At 38.0% G+C, this 26,316-nt stretch overlaps 2 gene segments (V, D, J or C); both read left to right on the top strand.

Annotated features, from left to right (window-relative positions):
• The first annotated feature begins 1,397 nt into the window (after window positions 1-1,397).
• LOC114636102 lies at window positions 1,398-1,855 on the top strand. The segment is given in 2 exon segments: window positions 1,398-1,443; window positions 1,527-1,855. Coding segments are annotated over 2 exon segments (375 nt in total).
• A 12,000-nt stretch (window positions 1,856-13,855) lies between these two features.
• Window positions 13,856-14,358, top strand: LOC114636103. The segment is given in 2 exon segments: window positions 13,856-13,946; window positions 14,027-14,358. Coding segments are annotated over 2 exon segments (378 nt in total).
• The last annotated feature ends 11,958 nt before the right edge of the window (window positions 14,359-26,316 follow it).

The following is a 26,316-nucleotide window of genomic DNA, read 5'->3' as shown; positions in this document are numbered from 1 at the left end:
TAAGATGTAGAGTCTTTGTAGTACATGTTTGGGGGGGGATAGACTGGGATACAACATAATTGTATTTATTACTTTTGGTGAATTTTCATAGGAAAGATATCATCCTGGGTAAGTGTGGTTAAAGATCATGTTTAGAGAAGACAGAGGCTCTAGTAGACTTCAGTTGTATTGATAAAGGCCATTTTGTCAAACTGCCTTATAAATATTTATGTTTATACCCAGCAGACTATCTGAGCCTTGATCACAGAGCCTCCCATGTGTTGTATGTAAAGACTGATGCAGACATTCATGAGTGGTCAGATTGCTTAGAATGATTCACAGAGTAATCAGTCACAGATGAGTCAATGATACCAACCTCTCACCCAAAAATCAAAGACCGTTATAAAACAGGAAAAAGAAAGGATGTAAGATACAGAGAATGGGGTTGAATGATATCAAATTCTACCTCTTGGGATTACCCTGATCTTACTGCTAACATGAACTCTCAGTAGCTATATTTACCAACATAACACACACACCCACACCCCCCCACACACAAATTAAACCAGTAAAAATTACAACACTGGAGACCTCAAAATGGCTTAGCAGGTAAAGATGTCTGTCTCCTGGTAAGCTTAGCAATATTAGGTAAATCTCTTGGAACTGGATGATGTAAATTATCCTCTGAGATTAATACACACACTTTTCTGCATATGTATACTTTTCTCATGAAATAAAAATATATACCATATTACAAAACATTACAACATGGATGTGGAGGAGCCCTTGAGGGGCAACACCAAGCAGAAAGTCTTTGACATTTGATGAGTGATGGGCAAAATTTATTCACTTTTGGGGGTAATATTTCAGGAGACTCAGTATTATACTAGTGATGACTCTATGTGTATACAGACAGGACATTTGCTTTTAGTCATTGTAGTGAGTTTTGAAATACAGAAGATGTTGGAAAGGCAAATATTAATGTCATATATCTGAAAGTAGAAAATTCTCAAAAATTTTTGGAATTTTCCGTCATTTTAATCATCATCATAACAACAATCTGATCATAGAACAATCTGATGACATTGTGTCAAAGAGGAGCAATAGACTCAGGCTAAAAATCTTTTGACAGCTTAGCCCTGAAAGTTAAATCCACAACATCTGCTCAGAGCTCAGGGAAGTATATGGAATGGATTTCCTCAGAGAGAATTAAGACTTGGACCTGAGCATTCTGCTGCCAGACCCATGTGCCTTTTCAGTCCTTCCCCTCCAGTTCTTCTCCAGCTGTACTAGGTTCTTATGTAAAAATTTGGTTACTCATGAATAGGCAAATTGCCCGAATCTATGGCAGTAAATATATGGATGTCCTGAAAACAAAATATGATCAGTGTTCTCTTCTGAACACACTGACTCTAACCATGGGATGGAGTTGGGTGTTTCTCTTTCTGCTGTCAGTAACTACTGGTAAGGTGTTCACCAGTTCTAAATCTGAAGTGGAGACAGGATATAAGGTGACAATGAAATCCACTCTGCCTTTCTCTCCACAGGTGTCCACTCCCAGGTTCAGCTGCAGCAGTCAGGAGCTAAGCTAGTGAAGCCTGGGACTTCAGTGAAGTTGTCCTGGAAGGCTTCTGGCTATGAGTTCACCAAATATGATATGAATTGGGTAAAGCAGAGGCCTGGACAGGACCTGGAATGGATTGGAGATAATTATCCTGAAAATGGTGGTACTCACTACAATGAAAAATTCAAAGGCAAGGCCACCTTGACTGCAGACAAATCCTCCAACACAGCCTATATTCAGCTCAGCAGCCTGATATCTGAGGACTTTGCAGTCTATTACTGTGCAAGACACAGTGTTATAACCACATCCTGAGTGTTTCAGAAACTCTGGAGGTGCAGAAAGCTGCCCTGAGACTAAATTACAAAAAGACTAACCTTTAAACTAGCTTAGAAGTAGTAATTTTGAATGTCCACTAATTTGCCTCCTCCTCACAGACCTATTGTGCATTTGTCAACTTTGTTAAAGAACATCTATGTATAAAGTGATGCTGGTTTAGGATTAACCTACAGTTCTCCGTAACTTGTCAATCTCTTCACCAGTGACCACCTCCATTGACATGTTTCTTACTCAATAAAAAAAAAAAGTAAATGGGAACAGCGTGATGATGCATAATAAAAATATTACTGGATCCTGAGAGACCAGAACTTTTTAAATTGTTGGGAATAAAGCATAATATGAATTTGACCTATAAAATCCAAATCACCAACATCTGTGCAAAAACTCCTTCACAGTCTTAAGTAATAAGTAATCTCAGTTGTGTAGTTAAATCTGGCTGTGTTTTCCAACAGTAGTACTGCTCTCATAAGATGTAAAAAATATTTATATGAGAATGCAAAGTCATGAAGATATAATTCTTGTAGGTTGGTGGAAATATTATTAAATCACTTTTCGTGAATTTCATTTACCAACACAATGTATGTACTTGTTAACTGAGGTAGGTTCTAAGATTATACATAAGTGTTTGATCCCATATTTACTTCTTTCACAGTCTCTGTAATCATTCCTACAGTCACTAGCCTTTTTAGAACATGGACCTATACTGATACAGCATCAACTCTCATAGTATATTGCCTACCTTTTGCCCTTCTTTGTTCTATAGTGTATTTTTGAACGTGTGTTGCTGCATCCACATGTGTTTCTTCTGCTTTGTTTCTGGTAATTATTTTCTGTTTGTATTGTTGTATTCCTGTTTGTTTGCTTTCCTTCACATCATTTTGTTTTTCTTTTTCATTATGTTTAGGTTCTGTTTGTTTCCTAATTAGATAAAGAAGCACAATCAAGAAGGGAGAAAATTGGGGAGTTGTTAAGAAGGAGAAGTCAGTATTCAGAATATATTGAAGGAGGAAATGTATTTTCAATTAAAAAATAGAAAAAAGAATTTAAAAACTTAATAAATAAATAATTCTGATAACATGTTTTTTGTGCAAATAGCCCACATGCACAATTGCCCATTTTTTAGGTTTCATGTCTTGGTTTAAATTGTTTAAAGTAAATCTGAAGCCAGGTCTGAAAAGTTGTAAGGATAAAGCATATGTAAAATGCATAATTATAAGTTATAGTGAAATACATTAATAAAATATCTGGGTGTTTGCCTCTCTCATTCTCTCTCTCTCTCTCTCTCTCTCTCTCTCCGTCTTCCTCCTCCTCCTCCTCCTCCTCCTCCTCCTCCTCAGTGTGTGTGTGTGTGTGTATGTGTGTGTGTGTAGTTTTAGGAATGATCTTTCCAATATTCATCTCTAAGTGCACAGAGCACTTTCTACTAGAATATTTTTTAATTATTGAAGGCATCCCTGCAGGTGTCCTAGTGGTAAACAAAGCAAGGGAAGAAATGAGAATGTGAACATGGTACAAATGACTTTGTCAACCTGGAACAGACATTGAGGAGTCTAAGCCAGGCAGTTTATGACAGGTATATTTCAATACAATTGAAGTTGGAAAAGGATATCCAGGCAGCAATCTGTTCCATCTCATTCAAAATCCCAGTGAACAATAAAGCTTAAGGTTTCTGTATAAATCCTATTTTATGAAGTTATTGTAAAGATGAGGGAAGGTTCTTTTCCAAAAGTCTAGAGCCTAGTGTGCTCTCTGACCAACAACATACAGATCAGGAGGCCTTAAATATATGGGACACATCCCCTAAGGATGGCAAATAGTCTAATGATGGAAGAGTTTGGATAATCATTCTGGGTAATTAGAGTGTGTGCTGTTCCTACAGATAGCAAAAGGATCAAGAGGTTATTAAGAACCTTCACTCTCAGTTTTCTGAATGGAGTGCTGATGTTTGATTTTTTATCTCCTTCCTTTAGGTGACATCCCTGTGTGACTAAAATTTCTGGTTCTCTTAGTGCTTCTGTGAATGAATACTCTTATGCCCTCTAGAATCTTCATGTCAATGTCATTGATAAATATTTGTTGCCATGTGTCAGTGAAAGAAAAACATTAAAATAAATTAGCTGTGCAGAACCTGAGGGACAGTGCAGAGAGCTGTTTCTTCACTCTATGAAGAATGCATTTTTCTTAGTCACCCCCTTGAAAGCTAAGAAACCATCTCCTAGGTTAGTTATGCCTTGTCCCTATAGACACAAAATCTGAGGTAGATTACTTGTGTTTGTCCCTAAAATTTATGTTGTTCTCATGGAAATGCTACAGAAATATGAATGACACACTTTGAAAATACTCTCAATCATCATGAAGACAGGTTATATTATCATTGAATAAAACTATCCATAGGAAAATTAGAACTTTCTTTTAACTCTAGTCCAAGAAAGTGATAGACCTGTATGACAAAAGCTTCAAGTCTTTAAACAAAAAATTAAGAAGATAACAAAAGAAAAAAAAGTATCTGCTGTGCTCCTTGATTGGCAGGGTTTACATAGTAAAAGTGAACATCCTCCCAAAAGCGATCGACAGAGTCAATGTAACACACATCAAAATTTCAATACAGATCTTTACAGATATTGAAAAGATAATACTAAACCTTATGTACAAAATTTTTAAAATGCTGGACAGCTAAAGCTGTCCTGTGCTAGAATGGAACATCTGGAGGTATCAGCATCCCTTATTTCAAAGTGTACTACAGAGCTATAGTAAAGAAAACATCAGTGTAATACAATAAAACAAAAAAGGATAATACACAGAATCAAGAAAAAATCCAGACACAAATACACATATTTAAGGACATCTAGTTTTTGTTTATAAAAAAAATAGTCAGAAATACACAATGGAAGAACAAAAGCATCAACAAATTATACTGGTCTAACTAAATGTTTATGTTTAGAACAATGCAATTCATATGTGTTCCCATGAACAATACTCAAGACCATCTGGATCACAGACCTCTATATGAATCCAGAAATCTTGAGCCTAAAGTAGAGAATGTGGGGAATATCTTAGAACTCATGGGCATAGTAGACAACATCTCTAAGAGAATACCAATAGGGCAAGTGCTAAGAGCCACAAGCAATAAATTGAACTTAATGAAATTGGGAATGCTCTGTAAGGCAAAGTGCACCATCTATAGGACAAAACAGTAGCTTAGAGAATGGTAGAAGATTCTCCCAACTCCTCATTTGACAGAAGGATGATATACAAAATATATACTCAAACATACATCAAACTAAATGTCAACAAACCAAATAATTCAATATAAAATGTTTTTTAGGTCTAAACAGAATTTTTAACGAAGAATTCACTAACTGCAGAGAAGCACTTAAAGCAGTGTTCAACATCCTTACCCAACAATGAAATGCAAATCAAAATGTGTCTGAGATTTCTTCTTACAAATGTCACAATGGCTAAGATCAAAACTACGGTGACAGCGAATGCTGGTGACGGGCAACTAATTGTGCATTGCTGGGGGATGGAAGAATGTTGCTTCTACGTCAATGAATCTGGGCTGGTTGAACAAGATGAACAAATACACAAAGAGCTCCAGGAGAATGTCTGGGAAGGCTATACTCCCAACACCACTATCCCTTGGTATTCTAAACCCTCAGTAGCCTAGCGTCTTCCCTTCCTTGGCCCTATACTAGCTATTGCAGCCTTGCTTTTTTGGTACCATGCCTTATTCAATTTTCTAAATCAACTGATGGGTACCATTGCAAAGATTAGTACTATTCAGGTCTTGGTTCAATATCAAACTGTTTCCAACATAGGAGACAGTTATTTTGATGAAACCTCTCCTTTATAAAAGAGAAAAGTAGGAGATGTGGGGAAGTAGATCATACTAGTAAACTTGGTAAGGGTGAGTGGGTTGCAAGCTTTGGAACTTCATATATACCAGAAAGTAGGAAATCCTTCACCTCCTTTTGATCAGGCTGCTTTTACATGACCACAGCACCCCCATGGAGAAGATTTTAACAATCAACCACATAGGAGCAGTACTTCAGACACCTCCACATGCAGATGAGGCATCCCTAACATGTCAGAACAACCCAATAGAAATCATCTACTATCAGACCCAGAACCCACCGCAACATGTATATAAGATCCTATGCTGAAGAAATAAACATGTGAGAATTACTCTTCACAGATTTTCAGAGAGCTTCTGTCATTACAGCAGTAGTACTTCAATGGTAAGTGATCAATCTCTTTCCATTCATCACTGGAAACTGCCTGAACCCACCAAGATCACTTCCTGCCCAATAGCCCTGACCTCAGTTTCTAGCTGTTGTATCTAGCTTGCTAGCCAAGTACCCTGCAGGCTTTGGTAGGAGGAATAATGGCAGTTGTACTCTCTCTGCTAGTGCAAACACTGCCACTTAGCAGTGTATCTACTTAGCAGCAGCTGCTAAAGAGGGACTCAAACCATCTCCTGTTCCCTCTTTACTTGAATACTCCCATAGGGACTGAGCCTTTCTACACCACGCCTTAGATCTCAGTGGACATCATATGACCAGCAGGTATGAGTATGAGAATCTTTCAATCTGGTGTGATGTGCTACATCCGTCCTGGTTTTCAGATTTACTTGCAAAATATTTCATTATCTGACAAAGACTCAGCTCAAGTTCCATTAATTTGCATGCCAATTTCATGATTTCATTGTTTTTAATAATTCAGTAGTACTCAACTGTGAAAACATTCACATTTTCTGTATCCATTCCTCTGTTTACAGAGATCTGGGTTATTTTCAGCTTCTGGCTATTATAAATAAGGCTGCTATGAACATAATGGAGCATGTGTCCTTGTTATATATTGGATCATCTTTTGCATATATGCCTAGGAGTTGATAGAACTATTCCCAGTTTTCTCAGGAACCACCATACTGATTTCTCAGAATATGAACAGAACATGAACAGAACCTTCTTATGCAATGCTCTCTTCCACTCATAATTAAGTATGGGCACAGCCAGACAAATCTCTGTTATTACAAACAAGATGACACAGCCCCAGTGTTCAATATAGCTTAATGAATCCCAGCAGTCTAATGTGTGTGGACTCTGATATCTGTTAACGTGTCAGTCACAGTGTCACAGTTTGGCTCTAAGACATGTCAGAAAGGCTGAAGCAGCAGAAAAGTGTGATGGAACTGAGATGACTGGGAAGTTTACCCTGTAGACTTGCTCAAATTGTGGTTAAGTGTTGAAGATTGGAATAAGAGGCACAAAAATTAATTCTCATTTTACAAGGAAATTTTGTAGAGACTTTGCATATACGATTCAGAAAGAAGGAATATTAAATTAGTGAATTTGTTCTATATATTTCTGTGTTGGGTTAATCTTTTTGTGCACTGTGGAAAGATTCTTTTTATATTTTTTATATACATTGATTTTGGGGCAGCAGAAATTTCAATACAGACCAGTGTTTGGTATTGTGTTCATATCTCTAATAATATTTTGTCAACACTTCCTCTCCCAGCATTTGACTGGTTTAATAAAAAAGCTGATGGCCTGTCACAAAGGAAGAGAAAATAGGCAGGACTTCCTGGGAGAGATAGGAATTCTGGGAAAGAGTCAAGGGAAGATTTGGCTGATTACATATGGAGGAAGGAGCAGAACAGGGTTAAATAATGAGCAATTTAGCAGAACATAGATTAACATACATGGGTTAATTTAAGTGATAAGAGCTAGTTGGGAACAAGAGGAAGGTAAGGCTTAAATCTATAATCAATAAACATGAGTCTTGATTTTTTTCAGAGTTACAGAATTCATAGTAAAACTATATTCTTATAATCCATGTTGGTGTTAATGTGAGCACATATATCGACCATTCTTGGGTCAATAACTTTGGAGCAGAAATGTTTGATCACGCAGTCAATCAATGTCTACTTCCTAGGGTGTGACCAACATTTCTGTTAAAGTATTCTTGTTTTGTTTTGATTTTTCAACGCAGGATTTTTTGTCTATATAGACCTGGTTGTACTGGAACTCTCTCTGCAGATGAGTTTAGCCTCAAATTCAGAGATTAGTTGTCCCTATCTCACAAGTCCCAGGATTAAAGGTATTTGCAACCACCTTCTTGTTATATGGAAATACTCTCAACAAATATTTTTAATTATCCCAGGTTCTTCCATGAGATTCAGGGGATGGAGAAATACAGTGTTATGAATTGATCACTGATTTCATACTAATAGACTTCCCCATTTCCAATATCCTGCCCTGTAATCACTTGAATGACTGTCACAGAACACTACCTAAATTGATAAAAGACAATCTTTTACAGCTTTTGGAATAATGTGTGTGAGAGTGGTCCTCAGTGTTTAGTAATTCCAGATGATGATTCAGGACATTGTTGCAGATGAAAGAGCTGTAGAATTTGTTGGTGAGTGACCTCAAAGGTAAGGTACATACTGAACATTTAAGAGATTCCCTAAAACATTTCTAAAGTGAGTATCCCTTCATCTTATAGATCTAACTACTGAGAACACTATGTTGTATCAATCTGTGAAGGAATCAGAATAAGAAGATACAAGCCAGTTTCCAGACACAATCCTATCTGCAAAGGACCTAGAATAGTGGAATTGGTGTCCAGTCCCTTAAGTGGTGTTCAGAAACAAGAAATATACATAGGTCCAAAAGGAACTGCTATGGATTTGTAGTCAATAGAAAAAGGACCCAAGCAGAGGACAAGGGAAAAATAATACACAGTGAAAAGGAGGAATAGAACAGTGGTATACAATAATATGTCCATTTATTCAAGGAAAGCTCCTGCACCCATTTTGTACTATATCTGCAAGTATTATGATCTTCATATTAGTTTAAATTAGGAGAATAAGCTCATATTATCTATGACCAGCAGGAGGCACAAAGGATCTAAGAATCCCCAGTAGAAAGAGTGTTGGGTGTTGAGAGGGACTCTGTATCCTCTGTGGTTTCCTTTCTTAACCTACTTGTACTTATTGTGACTGACATGTAACGTTCCCATGCTCAAACTTTGTGAAAATTCTCTGTTAAACACTTGAAAGACTTATATTTTCTTGTCTTCTTGTATATATAAATCCAGAGTCCTGAGATCTCTTGGACACTGGGCCACCAGCCAGGCAGCATATATGTGCTTGTGTGAGACCCCTGACACATATATGGTAGAGATGTTCCTGGTCTGGCCTCAATAAGAGGAGATGCACCTATCAGTCAAGATACTTGAAGCTCCGTGGAGTTAGGAGGCCTGGTGGGGAGGAGTCATCCTCTTGAAGATGGGAGAAGGACAAATGGGATGAGGAACTGTCGAAGGTTGGACTCGGAGGGCAGTAATGACTGGTCTATAGAAAGCAAAAGTAATAAAGAATATATATTATAATTTACAATGTGTTCTAATCACTGATATTCTTTCAAAACTTCTGCCAGAACTTTTACCCCTCACCCACCTACTCACCTTTTCATTTTTTGTATAGAAAGATAAAACACATAAAGTGTGGATAAAAATTTAAAAAGATGAAACATACAAAAACACACACACATACATATACACAAACACATAAAAATGCAACTCTGTCACCATAATATATATTCAAAAGACATGTGCGACAAAATTAATGCAGAAAACAATGAGAGTAAATATTTACAAAAACGCTGTTTAGTTCATTCTGTGTTGGCCTTCTACTCTTAGACATGCATCCAACATAAAATGTGGTTAATAAGACCAATAATGATCTATTGGAGAAAGATATATTTTTCTTTTGGACATGAAAGTCAATTTCTAAATCTTCTGGATTAAGGGGGAGAACCTGTGGCCATGTTCTGTAAACACTGGCTCTCCATTTGGGTGGAGTTTGTGCATACCCTGTGCATGCTGTCACAGTCTCTGTAGGTTCATATCTGCATGGATCCTCTTATGTCTCGAAGTCAGTTTCCTTGGGAGATACACCATCGTCCCATGCAGGTTCAAAGACTTCTACATTAAAATAAAACACAAAGCTCACCCCTGTGCTTTCTTTTCTTTTTAAATTAATTTTATTTGACATTTCATTTATATTTCAGATGTTATCCTCTTCCCCATTCCTCCCCCACCCAGAAACCCCTAGAGCATACTCCCTCCTCCTGCCTGTATGAGGATTTGCTTCCACCGACCCACCCACTCCCACCTCTCCTCCTTGGAATTCCCCCACACTGGAGCATCCAGCCTTCACAGAACAAAGGACTACCTCTCCTACCTATGCTGGACAAGGACATCTTCTCCTACATATACAGCTGGAGGTATGGGTCTCTCCCTATGTGGTCTCAGGCTAGTGTTGTAGACACTGGAAGCTCTGGTTGTATTGTTGCTCTCTTCATGGGGCTCCAAGCCCCTCAGCTCCTTCAGTCTTCTCTCTAACTCCTCCATTGGGAACCTCATGATCAGTTCAGTGGAGAGCAGTGAGCATCTGCCTCTTTATATGTCAGCCTCTGGCAGACCTCTAAGGAGCCAGGTATCTCAGGCTTCTGTCACCATGTACTTCCTGGAAGCCACATCAGCATCTGCCTTTGGTGACTGCACATGTGATGGATACCTAGGTGGAGCAGTTTCTAGACAGGAGACAGCCCCTCCTTGTGTTTCTGTCCCACACTTTGTCTCCATATTTGCTACCGTGAGTATTTTGTTACTCCTTCTAAGAACCAAAGTACCCAAACTGTGGTCTTCCTTCTTCATGAACTTCATGTGGTCTATGAGTTGTATCTTGTGTATTTCAAGCTTTTGGGCTAGTATCCACTTATCAGTGAGTGCATACCATGTGATTGGGTTACGTCACTCAGAATGATATTTTCTAGTTCCATCCACTTGACTAAGAATTTCATGAATTCATTATTTTTAATGGCTAAGTAATACTCCATTGTGTAAATGTACTAAATTTTACTCAGCTTTCTGCAAGTGTATAACTCACATATCAGTAAAGCATGACCAGAACCAGACCACTGAATTAATACTAATATCTAAACTTCAATTCTGCATATCACCAGATTTTCACACACTTTCCTTAAATGTAAAAATATTATATTACCAGATCCATAAATCCATACTACATTCCTCAACATAAAATTAACCCATAAACATGAAGCTATTCTGAAATGTGTGCTAGGCAACTACGAAGTATTGATTATTTTTTGACTATTAGTCTAAAAAACACTTTTTAAGTTTTGTTGCTTTTTACTCCATAATGCACCTTTTCTTTACTCTCAATATCCTTAATGTGTTTTGTTGTGCTACACACATTCTATATCCTCTATAGTTTTTTTATTTTTATTTACATTGAAGATTTTAGATTTCATCTTACCTCTCTTATCATCCTTTAATTTGGTTTATGTTGCACCAATGTATTATTCTCTGTTTGCTACCACCATTTCATGTTTGAAATATCATAGCTCATCTATCTGACTTCTCTGCTTTAATTTTACCTCTATTTTACTATGTCATATCCTTTAATTCCTCAGATCCCCAATAGCCCATTTCTAGACTCTTGTTCTCTAAATATTTATAAAATATTCAAATCATGGAACCACATAAAAAAAAAAACCATGAAGCATGTTTTTCTATGGAACTGCATGATCTCATTGAGCATTTTCCCCAGGATTTCCAAATAGGTATACACTTCATAATTAACGGTTTTACACTGAAGACTATGTCATGGTCTGTACTCTACATATTGTCAGCATCAATTTGTCCTTTGTTGTAAATATAGATGGATGCCATTTCCTAGCTGCTGTGCATGGAGCAGCAATAAACATGGATGTGTGTCTCTGTAATAATATAGAGTCCTTTGAATACATGTTTGTGAGGAATATAGCTGAAACCCAGCACAGTTTTATTTACTCTTTTTGATGCCATTTTCAAACATCAACCCATAGTTAGTACACTAAACTAGTTTACACTCACATCAACAATAAGTAAAGATTAAACTTTTTCCACATTCATGTCATTATTTTTCTCATTTGAATTCTTGACTATTATCATCTGATTGAGTTCTAATTGTAACATTAGGTTTCTTTAATTTGAACTTAGCTAAGAACTATGGTACAGGATGTAGAGAAACCCACAAACAACCTGACCAGGATACCCTATCTGCTGCTTAGGTTTCCTAGTGCAGGACAGTGTCATGCTGCTTAGAAGAAACACAAAGGCCTCAGTGATCTTATATGGTACCTGACCTACCAGTTTAAAATATCAGCATTTAAGTAAGATGTACCCACTAGTGTCTGACTGTTGTGTAGTTACCAAGTGTTTTCTAATTGAATTTTTGTAGCCTGTTCCATAGGAAAGACTTCTTCTCAGGTAAACATGGTCAAAATCCCCTGTCTATAGATGACATAGGCCTAGTAGTCCCTAGCTGCATTGTTAATGGTCAAGTTGACAAACTGCATCATAAAATGTGTACATATGCATTAGATTGTTGCTGTTCTCATCACTGAGGCTTCTGAATAAACTGTGTAATGATTGATGTAGATTCCCATGACTGGTCTAGTTCGGAGAATGAATGCTGAGTAATCAACCACAGAGGAGTCATCTATACAAGTATTCCACCCCAAACCCAAAGACCATCACAAAAGGTTTGGAGAGAACATAAGATCAGAAATGGATTGGATAGGCATGTCATAAAATCTCAGGATTTGACAGTGTCACATTAAGGCTGAGTACCACTAAATATAGGATAACAAATAAAAAAAAAAATCACAGCATTCATGGGAAGGAATATCTAAGGACCCATCTCAAGCTGAGGGTCTATTGGCATTTGATGACTAATGAGCAAAGTTTAGCTACTTTGGGGGAATTTTTTTGTAGGTTCTCTATGTACTAGTGAATGATCCCATCTATGTATACATAAATATTACTCATTGGACTCTATTTTATTAGCTAATGAACCAAAAAGTGTCAATTTTGGGGGGAGAAAGTCTTAGTAGGAACTCCCAAGGGAAATGAGAGGGTCATAGTAGCAGTAGTTAATCATAGAATGTTTTATATAGGAATGAAAATTCTAAAGAATAAAAATGATTCTGAAAAGTAGAAATATCAATTTTATATATGTTTACCATTTTCATACAAGTGTCTTTTCTACCTCATGAATAGTTTCCCTATAGCCTCAACCCTTCCTTTCTTGCCCTCCTATTTTTTACATTATTATACTAGAAAGTTTCATTTTGTACATCACAATGATTTTGTATAAATAAGTCTGTATAAGAGTGTGATATCTAAGAACTACAAATGAGAGACTCAATGTCTGTGTTTCTAATATGGTCTTAATTAATACAGTTATCTATAGTTACATCCATTTTCCTAAAGTTGACTTAAGTTTTCTATTGTTTTTTGAAGAAAAACTTCTGTTGTGTTATACATATAAACATGCCTTCTTGAGGCAAACCTCTGTTGATAGAATAAACTTTATTTCCCTAATTTAGTCTTTTTGATGGTGCTGCAGTAATCATTTACGTACAAGCATTTCTGAAGTATATTTACTTTTAGTCATTTGAGTGAGTTCTTTACTATAGAGCATTTTGGAAAGGCAAGGGTTAATTGCATGTATTGTAAGGATGCTGTAAATTCTGTAAACTTAGCTATTTTTGAAATTGACCATCACTACCATTGTCCTATAAGTATCTGCAAGTCCTCTGATAACCTTTTCAGAAGTGGAGCAACTGTCTCAGGCTGGAAATCTATTTGGTCATAGGTGGTGGTGTTACATCCATATCATCCGCACACGGCTCCTGAAAGGGGTATCAGATGGATTTCCTCAGAAAGGATAAGGACTTGGACTTGAGCATCCCACTGCCTAACCCTGGTGTTCTCTATCTCCATCTTCTCCAGCAGGACTAGTTCCTTATCTAAGAAGTACTCTCCTCATGAATATGTAAATCATGTGACCCTGTGGTGGTAAATACAGGAACAGCGTTCACGCTCCACAACAATACATGATCACTGACCTCTCTAAAGTGACTGAGAACACAGGATCTCACCATGAGATGGAGCCAGATCATCCTCTTTCTAGGGGCAGCAACTACAGGTAAGGGGCTCTCAATTCCAGACTTGCTGATGGGCCACACACACATGATAAAGATATCTAATATGTCTTTTCCTCCACAGGTGTTCTCTCCCAGGTTCAGCTGCAGCAGTCTGGGGCTGAGCTAGTGAAGCCTGGTTCCTCAGTAAAGGTGTCCTGTAAGGCCTCTGGCTACACCTTTGCTTACAGCTATATGCACTGGGTAAAGCAGAGACCTGGACAAGGTCTTGAGTGGATTGGATGGATTTATCCTGGAGATGGTGATACTGAGTACAACGAAAAGTTCAAGGGCAAGGCAACACTGACTGCAGACACATCCTCCAGCACAGCCTATATGCAGTTCAGCAGCCTGACATCAGAGGATTCTGCGGTTTATTACTGTGCAAAACACACAGTGTTGAAACCACATCCTTAGTGTGTCAGAAACCCTGGAGCAGCAGCAAGCTGCTCTGGGACTGAGATGACAGAGATGATTAGCTTGGAGATTTATGTAGAGTGCCCATTTCTGTTTGCTCCTCCTTAAATACCTAAATTGCATTTGTCAACTTTGCAAAGCATATTTGTGAATTAAGTGAAATTGATTGAAGGTGATCCTAGAGTATCCCATACCTTATCAGTTTCTTCTCCAGTGACCATCTCCATTGACATGTTTCTTGTTTTATAAAACAACAAATAAGAGGAACTGTGATTTTGTATGATAAAAAGCTCTCTGGATTCTGAGGTGAACCAGAACTTTTGTTGGAATGGCTGGAAATAAAGTATAATACAAATTTGACCTGTAACATTCAAATAAACTCTGGGTAAAGAAAAATGTCTTACACAGTATAAAGCCTTAAGTGACTTCCTGGTGTGTTGTCAACTCTGGCTGTGTAATCTATCAGAAGTTCCAGTCTCTTAGAATGTATCAGATATTTATATCACTATGCATAGTCGCATAAGTATAATTTTTGTAAGTTGGACAAAAGTAATGTTAAAACACTTTTCAAAGACCTCATTTATCAGTTCAATGTATGCATATGCTAGCTGAGTTAGGCTCTGATGTTATATGTTAATAACTGGTCTCATAAAAACTAGATGAAGTCCCAGTAATCAGCCCTACAGTTGCTAGCCTTTACAGAACATGGACATATACTGATACAGTATTAAGTATCACAGTGGGTTGCACAGAGGGTGAATTTGTGTGTTTCTGCATCTACATGTTTTTCTTGTGTTTTGGTGGGGTTTGTTTTGTGTGCTTTTTTTCCTGTTTCTTTTTTTTTTGTCATATTACAAGTTATTTGCTTTTCTGTTATCTTACTTTGTTGTCCTTTTTAAATATTATTTTTAGGTTATCTATTTTTTCTAATTAGATACAAGAGGGGAATTGGGGGAGAAGATTGGGGAGGAATTGGGAAAGGGTAATCTGTAGCCAGAATATAGTGTATGAAAAATCTATTTTTCAGTAAAAAATAGAAAAAAAATTCTAAGACCCAAAATTTCTCCTTTCTACAAGAAACACGGGGAAAGAGTTTGGGCAGAGACTGATGGAATGGCTAACTAATAAGTGGCCCATCCTATGAGCAAGCACCAATCCCTGACAATATTAATGATACTCGATTATGCTTGTAGACAGGATCAGAGCCTGGCTATTCTCTGAGAGGGTCCAACTAGCAGGTGATTGAAACAGATTCACAGCTATACTTTGGATGGAGCTTGGGAACTCTTATGAAAGAATTGGGAGAAGGATTGAGGGCCCTGAATTAGACAGAAACTCCATAGGAAGCCCAACTGAATCAACTAACCTGGACTATTGGGGGCTGTCAGATAATGAACTACCAACCTAACACCATATACTGGCTGGACCTAGACATCCTGCACATATATAACAGATATGTAGCTCTGCATTCAGTCTTCATGTGTGTGCCCCAGAAACTGGAGCAACTGTCTATCCCAAAAGCTGGTGCCTGACTGGAAAATGTTTAACTGGCTAGACTGCCTGTCTTGCCTCAGTGGGAGATGATGCCCTGCTGCAGAGACTTCATGTATCAGGATTGGAGGAGGATACTCAAGTGTGGCCCATACTCTCAGAGAAGAAGGGGAAGGGCAATTTGGAGAGGTGCTGTATGAGGGAGACTGGCAGGAGTGCAGTTACCAGGTTTTAAAGTGTACAAATAAATGAATAATGGAAAACTTATAAATAATCCAAGAATTCTGATATCAATATTTTTGTGTGTAAATCTTACATAGGCCTGAGTTGTTTCTCTCATCTCTGTTTAATTGTTTAAAGTTTAGTCAGAGGCCAGGAGTTAGTAAGAATTTAAGGCAAATGCATATGTAAAATGCATAATGTTAAGGTGTCATGAAAAAAGTAAGTAAGTAAAATATTTGGGCTTTCAACTGTGTGAGTGTGTGTGTGTGTGTGTGTGTGTGTGTGTATGTCTGTATGTGTGTGAATGTGTCTCAATGTTTGTGTATTTTCACTAATTAGCTTTCTGTTATTAAGCTTTAAGTGCATATTTCTTCTAGGAAAACTTTTTTCTTAAGGGCATCTCTGCAGATGTCAGAGAGGCAAGCAACCAGAGAGAAGAGATGAGAATGAGAATTTGGTTCAGGTAACTTAGCCAGCTTGCATTAGACTTGGGAAATCTAAGCACAAGCAGTTCATTATATGTATACTTAAACACAAGATAACATGCAAAGAATTCTCTAAGCAACACTGATTTCTATAATCATTCCAATTCCAGGTATACAATGAAACTTAAGGTGTGACGATATAGATAACACTTTGTGAAATTCTCCTGATCATGAGGGTGCATTCTACAACTAAAAGGTCTAGAGTCTAATGTGGTCTCTGACCACAGCATGGAGGTCAGCAGATCATAAAGTGCATGTGACATCTGCCCTAAGGATTGGTAATGACATAGAGAGGAAGAAGACTGAGATAACTGGTTTGGGGAATTAGGGTGAAGTCTGAACCTAAAGATAGCATAAATGTCACCAGGTTTCTAAGAACCATGACTCTCATGTTAAGAATCATGACACTGTGGATGTTGTGCAGATATTTGAGTTTATCTTCTCTACTGAGGAGATATCTTTGTATGATTAATATTCATGTTATTTTTTTGTGCTTCTCTGTGATATTAAGGTCTTTGTGCCCTCTTCAATTTCTATGCCAATGACATCAATAATATTGCTAAATATTTACTGCAATGATTTAGTGAAAGAAAACTTCTAAATAAATTAGCTGTGTCGAGCCAGAGGAGGAAGAGGTGTCTCCTGAATCTATACAGTGTTTATTCTTCCCAGTTAGCCACATTTAAACCCATGACACCAACTCTTATGTCAGTTAATCATTGCCATGATGAACACAAGGTCTTATAGAGCTCACTGCAGTTAGTTCCTAAAATCTATGTCATCCTCCTGGATATGCTAACAAAAAAAATTGACATAATTTTGAGAGCTCTGTATCACCATGAAGACAGTATCTCTCTTTGTAGGATGAATTGAGCTGGAATAGTAGAACCTGTTGTAATTCTCAGCAAGCAAGTGAAAGATTTGTATGACAAAAATTCCCGTCTTTGTAAAAAGTAATTGAAGAAGATATGAGAAATGGAAATATTTTTTATGATTATGGATTGGAAGTTTTAACATAGTAAAAATAGCTGTCCTACCAAAATCAATATCAGGATTTAATGCAATCCCCATCAAAATTTCAAACACAATTCATTGCAGACATCAAAAAGATCACATAAACTCCATAAAGCACAAATGAAACAAAACAAAATAAGAATAACAAGGACAAATTCTAAGGACAAATTTTAAGCTTTACTACAGAGCTATTTTAAAATACCTAGCATGATACTGGCATAAAAATAGTTAGGTTGATCAGTGGAATTGAATCAAAGGCCCAGAAGTACATCCACACACCTATAGACAAGTTGTTTTTGCTAAAAATACATCAGAAATACGCAAAGGAAGAAAGTCAGCTTCTTCCACAAATGGTGCTCAGCTGACAGGATATTGGCATGTAGAAGAATGCAAATAGATCCATATCTTGCACCAAAGTTAAGTCCAAGTGGATCAAAGAAATTAAAATAATTCCAGATACACTGGGGAACTAATAGAAGAGAAGGTGGAGAATGCTTAGAAATCATTGGCTAAGAGACAATTTCCTGAACATATCACCATTGTATAGGTTCAAAGGTCAACAATTAGTAAATGAGACATGATGAAATTAAATGCATCTGTAACCAAAGGACACTGTCAAAAGGACAAAACAGAAGGCTGACAGTGGGAAAAGATTTTCTTCAATTGTACATGTTACAGAGGTATGATTTCCAAAAGATATAAGGAACAAAAGAAAATAAGCATTGACAAACCAAATAATTCAATTTAAAAGGGGGCATGGGTCTAAGAATGCTCAACAAGGAATCTTAAGTATCTGAGATATTTCACTTCAAGGGATGTTTTACATCCTTGGACATAAGGAAAATCCAAATCACAAAGACTCTGAGAGGCCAGCTTACAGCTGTCAGAATGACTAAAATGAAAACTGTTCCTTCCCTTCTGTGCCTGAGCACTGAGCAGATTCTGGGTGGCAGCTCTGCACCCAATCTCACAAAACCCAGAGGAAGCTGGCCTCCCAGGTGCTCTAATCTGAGTAGTATGTTAAGTAAGGAGACAGCAACACCCTCCCCAAACAGGGAGTAACTGGGACCAACAAGGACCCAGGAATTCACCCCTGGCCTGGACCACTGGTTCCTTATGGTCTGGGTCCTAGCACTGAGTAGATCCCGAGTGGCAGCTCTGTACCCAATCTCACAAAATGCAGAGGAACCAGGCCTCCCAGAAGTGCTAATATGGGCAGTATCTTAGTTCTGAAACAACTAAGATAATAGGAAAGACAAGCTCCGGTCAGAGACAGGGCAGGTAGCACTAAGGAGATCCAGATGAGGGAAGGCAAGTGCAAGAAAATAAGCATCAGCAAACGAGGGTAATTGGCATTATTAGAACCTAGTACTTCCACACTAGAACATCTTGAATTCCCCATATCACCAGGAAAGCAAGATTCAGATTTAAAATCACTTCTAATGATGATGATAGAGGACTTTAAGAAGGACATAAATAACACTCTCAAAGAATTTGAGGAGAACACAGGAAAACAGGTAGAAGCTCTTAAAGAGGAAACACAAAAATCTCTTAAAGAATTACAAGAGAACACAACCAAACAGGTGAAGGAATTGAACAAAAACATCCAGGACATAAAAATGGAAGTATAAACAATAAAGAAATCCCAAAGGGAGACAACCCTGGAGATAGAAAACCTGGGAAACAAATCAGGAGTCATAGATACAAGCATCACCAACAGAATACAAAAGATAGAAGAGAGAATCTCAGGTGCAGATGATACCATAGAAAACATTGACACAACTGTCAAAGAAAATGCAAAAGGCAAAAAGCTCCTAACTCAAAACATCCAGGAAATCCAGGACACAATGAGAAGACCAAACCTAAGGATAATAGGTATAGATGAGAGTGATGATTCCCAAATTAAAGGGCCAATAAATATTTTCAACAAAATTATAGAAGAAAACTTCCCTATCCTAAAGAATGAGACGCCCATAAACATACAAGAAGCCTACAGAACACCAAATAGACTGGATCAGAAAATAAATACCTCCGTCACATAATAATCAAAACACCAAATGCACAATACAAAGAAAGAATATTAAATGCAGTAAGGGAAAAAGGCCTAGTAACCTATAAAGGCAAACCTATCAGAATTACACCAGACTTCTCCCAGATACTATAAAAGCCAGAAGATCCTGGACAGATGTCATACAGACCCTAAGAGAACACAAATGCCAGCCCAGGCTACTATACCCAGCAAAGCTCTCAATTACTATAGACAGAGAAACCAGGATATTCCATGACAAAATCAAATTTACACAGTATCTTTCCACAAACCCAGCATTGCAAAGGAAAATAGTGGGAAAGTTCCAATACAAGGGGGGAAATTACACCCTAGAAAGAGCAAGAAAGTAATCCTCTTCCAACAAATTTAAAAGGAGATAGCCACACAAAGATAATTCCTCCTCCAATAACAAAAATAACAGGAAGCAACAATCACTATTTCTTAATATCTCCTAACATCAATGGACTCAATTTCCCCCCCACAAATATAGGCTAATGGATTGGATACATAAACAGGACCCAGCATTTTGCCCCATACAGGAAACCCACCTTCGTGACAAAGAGAGACACTACCTTTGAGTAAAAGGCTGGAAAAAAATTTTATTAGCAAATGGTCCTAAGAAACAAGCTTGAGTAGCCATTCTAAAACCTCCAGCCTGAGAAAAAAGGGAGGGACTCATGGCTCCACCTGTATTTGTAGTTGAGGGTGGCCTTGTCAGTCATTAATGGAAGTGGTGGGCCTTGGTGCCTGAAAGTTTGGATTCCTTAGTGTTGGGTAATCCAATAGCAGGGAGGTGGGAATGGGAGGATGGTGGGAGCACACCCTCATAGAAACTCTCAGAATTATATGGATCAGACATGACAGAGGCAGACTACCAGAAGACTAGATTCCAGAATTCAAACGAAAAAATTATCTTGAGACTAAAATTTGTTTTGAGAATTGTATATTGCAGACTATACAACCTTGGTGTATCTACTCATCAAGCAAGCTGAGCAGAACTGCTCGAACCTCTGATGTCCTGGAATTTCAGCTGGATGCAGTGAAGACACAGAACATCAGAGGCTTATCAATTTACTCTTCCCTCAGCCCCTCTTCTAATATCTCAATGCCCATAATCAGCTTGAAGAAGTTAATGAAGAGTCGGTGCCCCTATTATTTGGGCTTGGGGACTGAGGTGGTTAATATTGGGCTGTCTTTCTAGAGAAAAGTAGTGGTTTTGTTGGAAAAGGGAAGAATAGCTAGGATTTATTGCATAGCCATAACCTATCAATAGAAATCTGTATAATTGTTATTAAGCTGAAGTTATAATTTCTTAAATGGTACAAAATTTACTTTGATTTCAAATTTAAGGTTTTCATTGGTACGAGTTTCTTATTGATATAAAAGGGAGATTAACATTGTTATTCTCATAGGCATTGTGCCTATATAACAGATTTAGGAATACAAGGCTTAGACCCAGTTCTTCTTCACCTTTTTTAACTGATTTGAGATGGTGAGCCTGTGCATTAAGGGCCTATAGAAAATTCATGGCTCTGAGTTTTTTGTTAGGGTGTTTTCTATATTTTATTTAGAAATAGCTAAGAGGAGTTAACAGACAGCAGTCCAGATTGCCTTACATGGATATTTGGTTTTCAAAACATCAGAAGTCCAGAAAATTGATGTTACAAACATTTCTGTATTAAGGTTCATTTTGATTAGAGACCTATCTGCTCCTGACAGCTTCTCTGTCTTGGATTCTAAGAAGAAAATAAGGATCTTTGGAGTTATTCCAGTTGTGGTGAGACAGCCACTAGGCAAGAATTGCCTCTTTTCATCTACAGACATATTACTGTCCAGAATAGGACACACTTGTGGAATAGTCGACTGATTATATCTGCCAAGACAGAGTAATCAGCCCTTAATAATTCTGCATCACTAGGTCTGTCAGATGATCCTGGGCCAGAAGGCTGAAGATCAGATGCTCCAAAGTTTTGTAGTATAGGGACTGTCCAGGTGTTCAGCAGTCTCTATAAATTGGCTAAGTTCTAGAAGCTATGCTTTGTACTTCCCATAATTTCAGTTAATTCAGTCATTCTGGATTTCTGATGGGGTTGAAGACTTATAATCTCATAAGGAATCCCAGCTATTTATTTTGGGAGGAAAGATTTGAGAAGGTGGTTTTCAGCTGACATTCATTCTGAAGCCAAAAAGAAGTCAGTTTCAGAACTAATTCTTTTAGGAGAGATGATAGAGGTTCTGTTTAGTCAACAAAGTAATGGACTGTGTGTTAGGTCTATCTTGTACCTTACTGATACAAATTGGTATGTGGGTCCCCAGTTCTGGAGGGTGTCTCATGATGATCTCCCAGCTGAGGACAGAGTGAGAGCAGGGAGGGTCTGCTACTGTCTCTACCATTGCCTCTGCCTGCGTCTCCACTGTCCATTGGTCTCCAGCCAGGCCTGGTGTGAAAGGTCTGGGCCAAAGGGTACAGAGGATGAGCAGGGAGGAGAGATTGCCTGCCCCCACTGCTGCCTCTGCCTGAGTCTCTGCTGTTGCCTCTCGGTCACTCCCACGTGCTGCACCTGTCTCTCAGCGCTAAGCCATCCTGGGCTGGGCCAATAGAAAGCCGGCTAGCTGGCGAGGAAGTAGCTTGGTTCCCCAGGAAGGTTCCCGGAAAGCAGATCTCTCCTCAAGTGTTACAGCTCTAGTGTTACAGCTCTTGTGACAGAGACTATCAAATGCCAGGATGATTCTCAAAGGTGCCTTTACTTCTCCAGAATAGAGCCCTTATATACAGTTACAGAGTGGGTTAGGGTCTGGGAGCAGATAACCTATTGGCTTGGTCCGAGAGCTTGGAGATACCTCATCTATATGTAGGAGAGCCTGAGGCACTGTTCCTCATGAGTGATGGTCACAGACCTCTCTTTGGGAGAGGCTGTGGAGGACCAAAGCTGAATGAAAAGGACCAGGGCTTGGGGGCAAAAGCAGAACACCTGCCATCCAGATAATGGTCTGGGGTTCAAGATTCACTCAACCAGGTTCCCAGCTGCTTCTCCCAGTCCAGCACCCCACATTGGTATAGTTTTGCTCTAATTGTATTTTGAGAAAAAGGTTTTTTTTATATATATATTAACAGGAAGGGTGATATGTAGGAGTAGCTAAGGTGGGAGAAGCAAGGAGAGAAAGAGGAGGAGTAAGGAGAGGAGAAGAAGAGAAGGACAGGAGGAGCTAGGAGATGAGAGAGAGAGAGAGAGAGAGAGAGAGAGAGAGAGAGAGAGAGAGAGGAGAACATGGAGTCGGATGTTCGAGTGTACCCACCAGTCAAAGTTAGTTGGTATATCTAGGTTGGGAATTGGCTTACACTTCTGATTGTATGGGCCTCTTTTTATTGAGCATTACCAAACTTATAACACCTTTGATTAACATTTAAAATAAATAAATAAATAAATAAATAATTAAGAAAAAAAGAAAAAGCCCATAAAAGCTAATAACTTAGCAGAATGCTAGCTTCCACCAATCTAAGAGATAACAATGTCATCTGATAGTATCTTTGGTCAATAAAAAAGCTTCCTCCTCTACCCCCCCCCAAAAAAAAGAAAAGAAAACCGCAAATGACATCTGTGCTGGCAAGTAGCAGGGGAGCACTCCTCCATTACTAGTGGGAGTGTAAACTTGTAAGTCCATTTTGTAAATCAAATGTGATCCTTTTTTCAGAAAATTAGAAATCAATTTACCTCAAGACTCATCTATACTAATCCTCAGCGTATACCCAAAAGACATTCCATCCTACTACAAGAACATTTACTCAACCATATTTAAAGCAGATTTATTTCTAAATAAATAATTTATTTAAAAAAGCTGGAAGTAATCTACATGTCCCCCAATCAGATAATGGATAAAGATTATGTTTTTACTTATACTCAATGGAATATATTACAGCTGTTAAATAAACAACATTGTGAAACTTGCAGACAAATGGATGAAACTAGAGATGATCATCCTGAATTAGGTAACACAGAACCATAAAGGTAAACAAGATGTGTAATCACTTATAAATGAATATTAGCTGTAATATAAAGGATAATTATGCTAGAATGCATGGATCCAGAGGGGTAAATAACAAAGAGGCCTACATGGGGACCCATGAATCTTCCTGGGGAGGAGAAATGGAGTCAATAATGCTGATGTAAATGGGAACAGAAGGGATCAGATGGTTCAGAAAATGGAAGAAGAAGGAATTGGGAGAATCAACTAGAATTGGGAGGCATTTCCAGCAAATGATAGAAATCTAGAGCAATGGAAACTCCCAGGAATCAACAAAGGTCATCCTAGCTAATCTTCCTTATAATTGTGAATAAGGAGCTTAAGCAGGATATCTCCTTAACCAGACAAGAATTCCAGTGGAGTGATTAGGACACCAATCAACCTTTGACCTACAAGTTGTCATATCTGCAAGATGTAGTAGGGTGGTGCTGAAATTGTGAGAGGAGAGTGGCCAAAAATGAATGATCCAGCTGGTAACCCATGCCATAAGAGGGAGACCACTCCTAACATTACCTAGAAGGCCAGGATACAGGGGTTGGATAACCAAGAGACCCAAGATAGGACCAAAAGACAAAACATCAACAAAGCCAATATAAACAATACAATGAACTGATTTCTAATGGTGTTCTACTATACTTGTAGGCAGGAGCTTACCACAATATTCCACAAAGAGATTTTATCCAGCAAATTATGAAAACAGATTCAGAGATGCACAGCAAAACATTAGGTGGAGTTTGGAAGAATCCTGTACAAGATGGGGAGAAAAGATTGTAGGAGGTAAAGGGATCAAGAACACCACAAGCAAACTACACAGTCAACTAATTTGGGCTCATAGTGGCTCATAGAGCCTGATCCATCCCAACCAGGAGATATGAAGGTCTGTCTCTGTCCTTTTTTTCTGTTTTGGGGAGCCTTTTCTTCATACTTATTGCCTTGGCCCAATCTTAATATGAGGAGAAGTGCCTAGTCTTATTGCAGCTTGAGATGCATGTTTAGTTGATATCCCTGGGAGGGTTGTTTTGTTTTTCTGAATGGAAATGGAGGAGGAGTGAATTGATTGGCAGTCAATGTGAGGGGGTATGACTGGGAGGAGAACAGGAAGGGGGAAATGGTCATCAGGTTGTAATATATGAAATAATAAAAACTAAAATTATCAAAGAATTACTAAAAATAATGTATTTAAATTAACAAAAAAGAAACTAATTCTGCTACCATTATTGAATAAAATGTTATGGGAAGTAAATAGTTATTTGGGAGGCTATTACATCCTGTTGGATTGTCATGTGTTAGCACAATGATTATGTGAGAAGGTAGACAGAAGTGCTTGATATACATTGGAGGGTGAAGTAAAGGGCACATGTATGAACACAGATCACTGGGCTTGAGTGAACTTTTGAATCTGTTTCTAGAAGTGAGGGTCAATTTGAAGCCTGTGTCATAGGAATGGGACATAGCCTGTCATAGCCTGGATTATACAGTTCTACTGGGTTATATCTTTGAATTAAGGTCCTAACACAAGATTAGTCCTACTTATGGGTGATTCTACCAATTTTTACAGGGAAGTGATGGAAATCCATTTGTAGGAGGGAACACTGAACAAAATTATTTACAGAACAATAATGTTACACATAATTCACATTCTTTTAGCATATTTTCCAGTGTTATGTATCATGCACTAGTTATAATTCAATAATCAATATAATGCTATGTCTTCTAATCTAATTTCTTGAATTTAACATATGCTTCAAACATTCATAAAAAGATTCTTATTCTGAGACAGTGGAGGAATACCCTGACTGCTGCTGGTACAGGAGTGGGCATAATTTAGGAATCTTCCCAACAAAACCACAGATCTGAATGCAGTAGAGCTGAAATCAATGTTGGAGGTTAATTATCTGTATTTCAGATCTCCCAGACAGGTATAAACCTCATATTCGTGTGTCTCTGAGAAAGATGATAAATGCCATGACTCCTAATATCACTGCTATGGAGTAACTGCAACTATATGCATTTTTATTTCCTCACAATTTCAATATACTCAGATTTTTTTCTGACAATTGCAAGACAACACTGGTGGTGGTAAAGCCATGCCTGTAGGTTTCCAGTACATCTAAGACCAAGTTCTTAGCCCAAAAAAGTCTCGTTTGCATCAGAGGAACAGAAGAAACAGAAAAAGAGACAAAGACAGGAAATAAAGGATGAGTGAGGGGGTAAAGGAACAAGGGAGAGGGAGGATTTGTCCTGGAGTGGAACAAAGGAAGAGCTTCCTCTGGATATGTAGGAAAGAGATGTAGCACATAGGAAACTGGCTGTTTATAAAGGTAAAATGTGACATCCCATCCTATGACATATTTGTTTGTTTGTTTATTTATTTTCTGCTTCTTTTTGCCTATTATTGTTATCATTATTATTATTAATCACTCCATTCATTTATATCTCAAATAATATCCCAGTTCCCAGTTACCCCTTCACCACCCTGCCTCACATTTGCTCTCCCTCCTCCCTTTTACCTATATGAGAGTGCTTCCCCACTCACCCACACATTTTAATGAAGTATGTTGATTAGGAGATACAAAGGGGGTATTTATTTATTTATTTATTTAATATACCAGTTTCTTCTATTGGTTCTCCTTAAACACAGTCCATGCATCCATTTTCCTTCCTTCTTTGCTGAGA

This window comes from Grammomys surdaster, unplaced genomic scaffold (genome assembly GCF_004785775.1).
Source record: "Grammomys surdaster isolate TR1022 unplaced genomic scaffold, NIH_TR_1.0 122078, whole genome shotgun sequence".
In the NCBI taxonomy this organism is placed as follows: Eukaryota; Metazoa; Chordata; class Mammalia; order Rodentia; family Muridae; genus Grammomys; species Grammomys surdaster.
The sequence above is the reverse complement of the archived record's forward strand: the minus strand, read 5'-3'. Positions and strand labels throughout refer to the sequence as shown.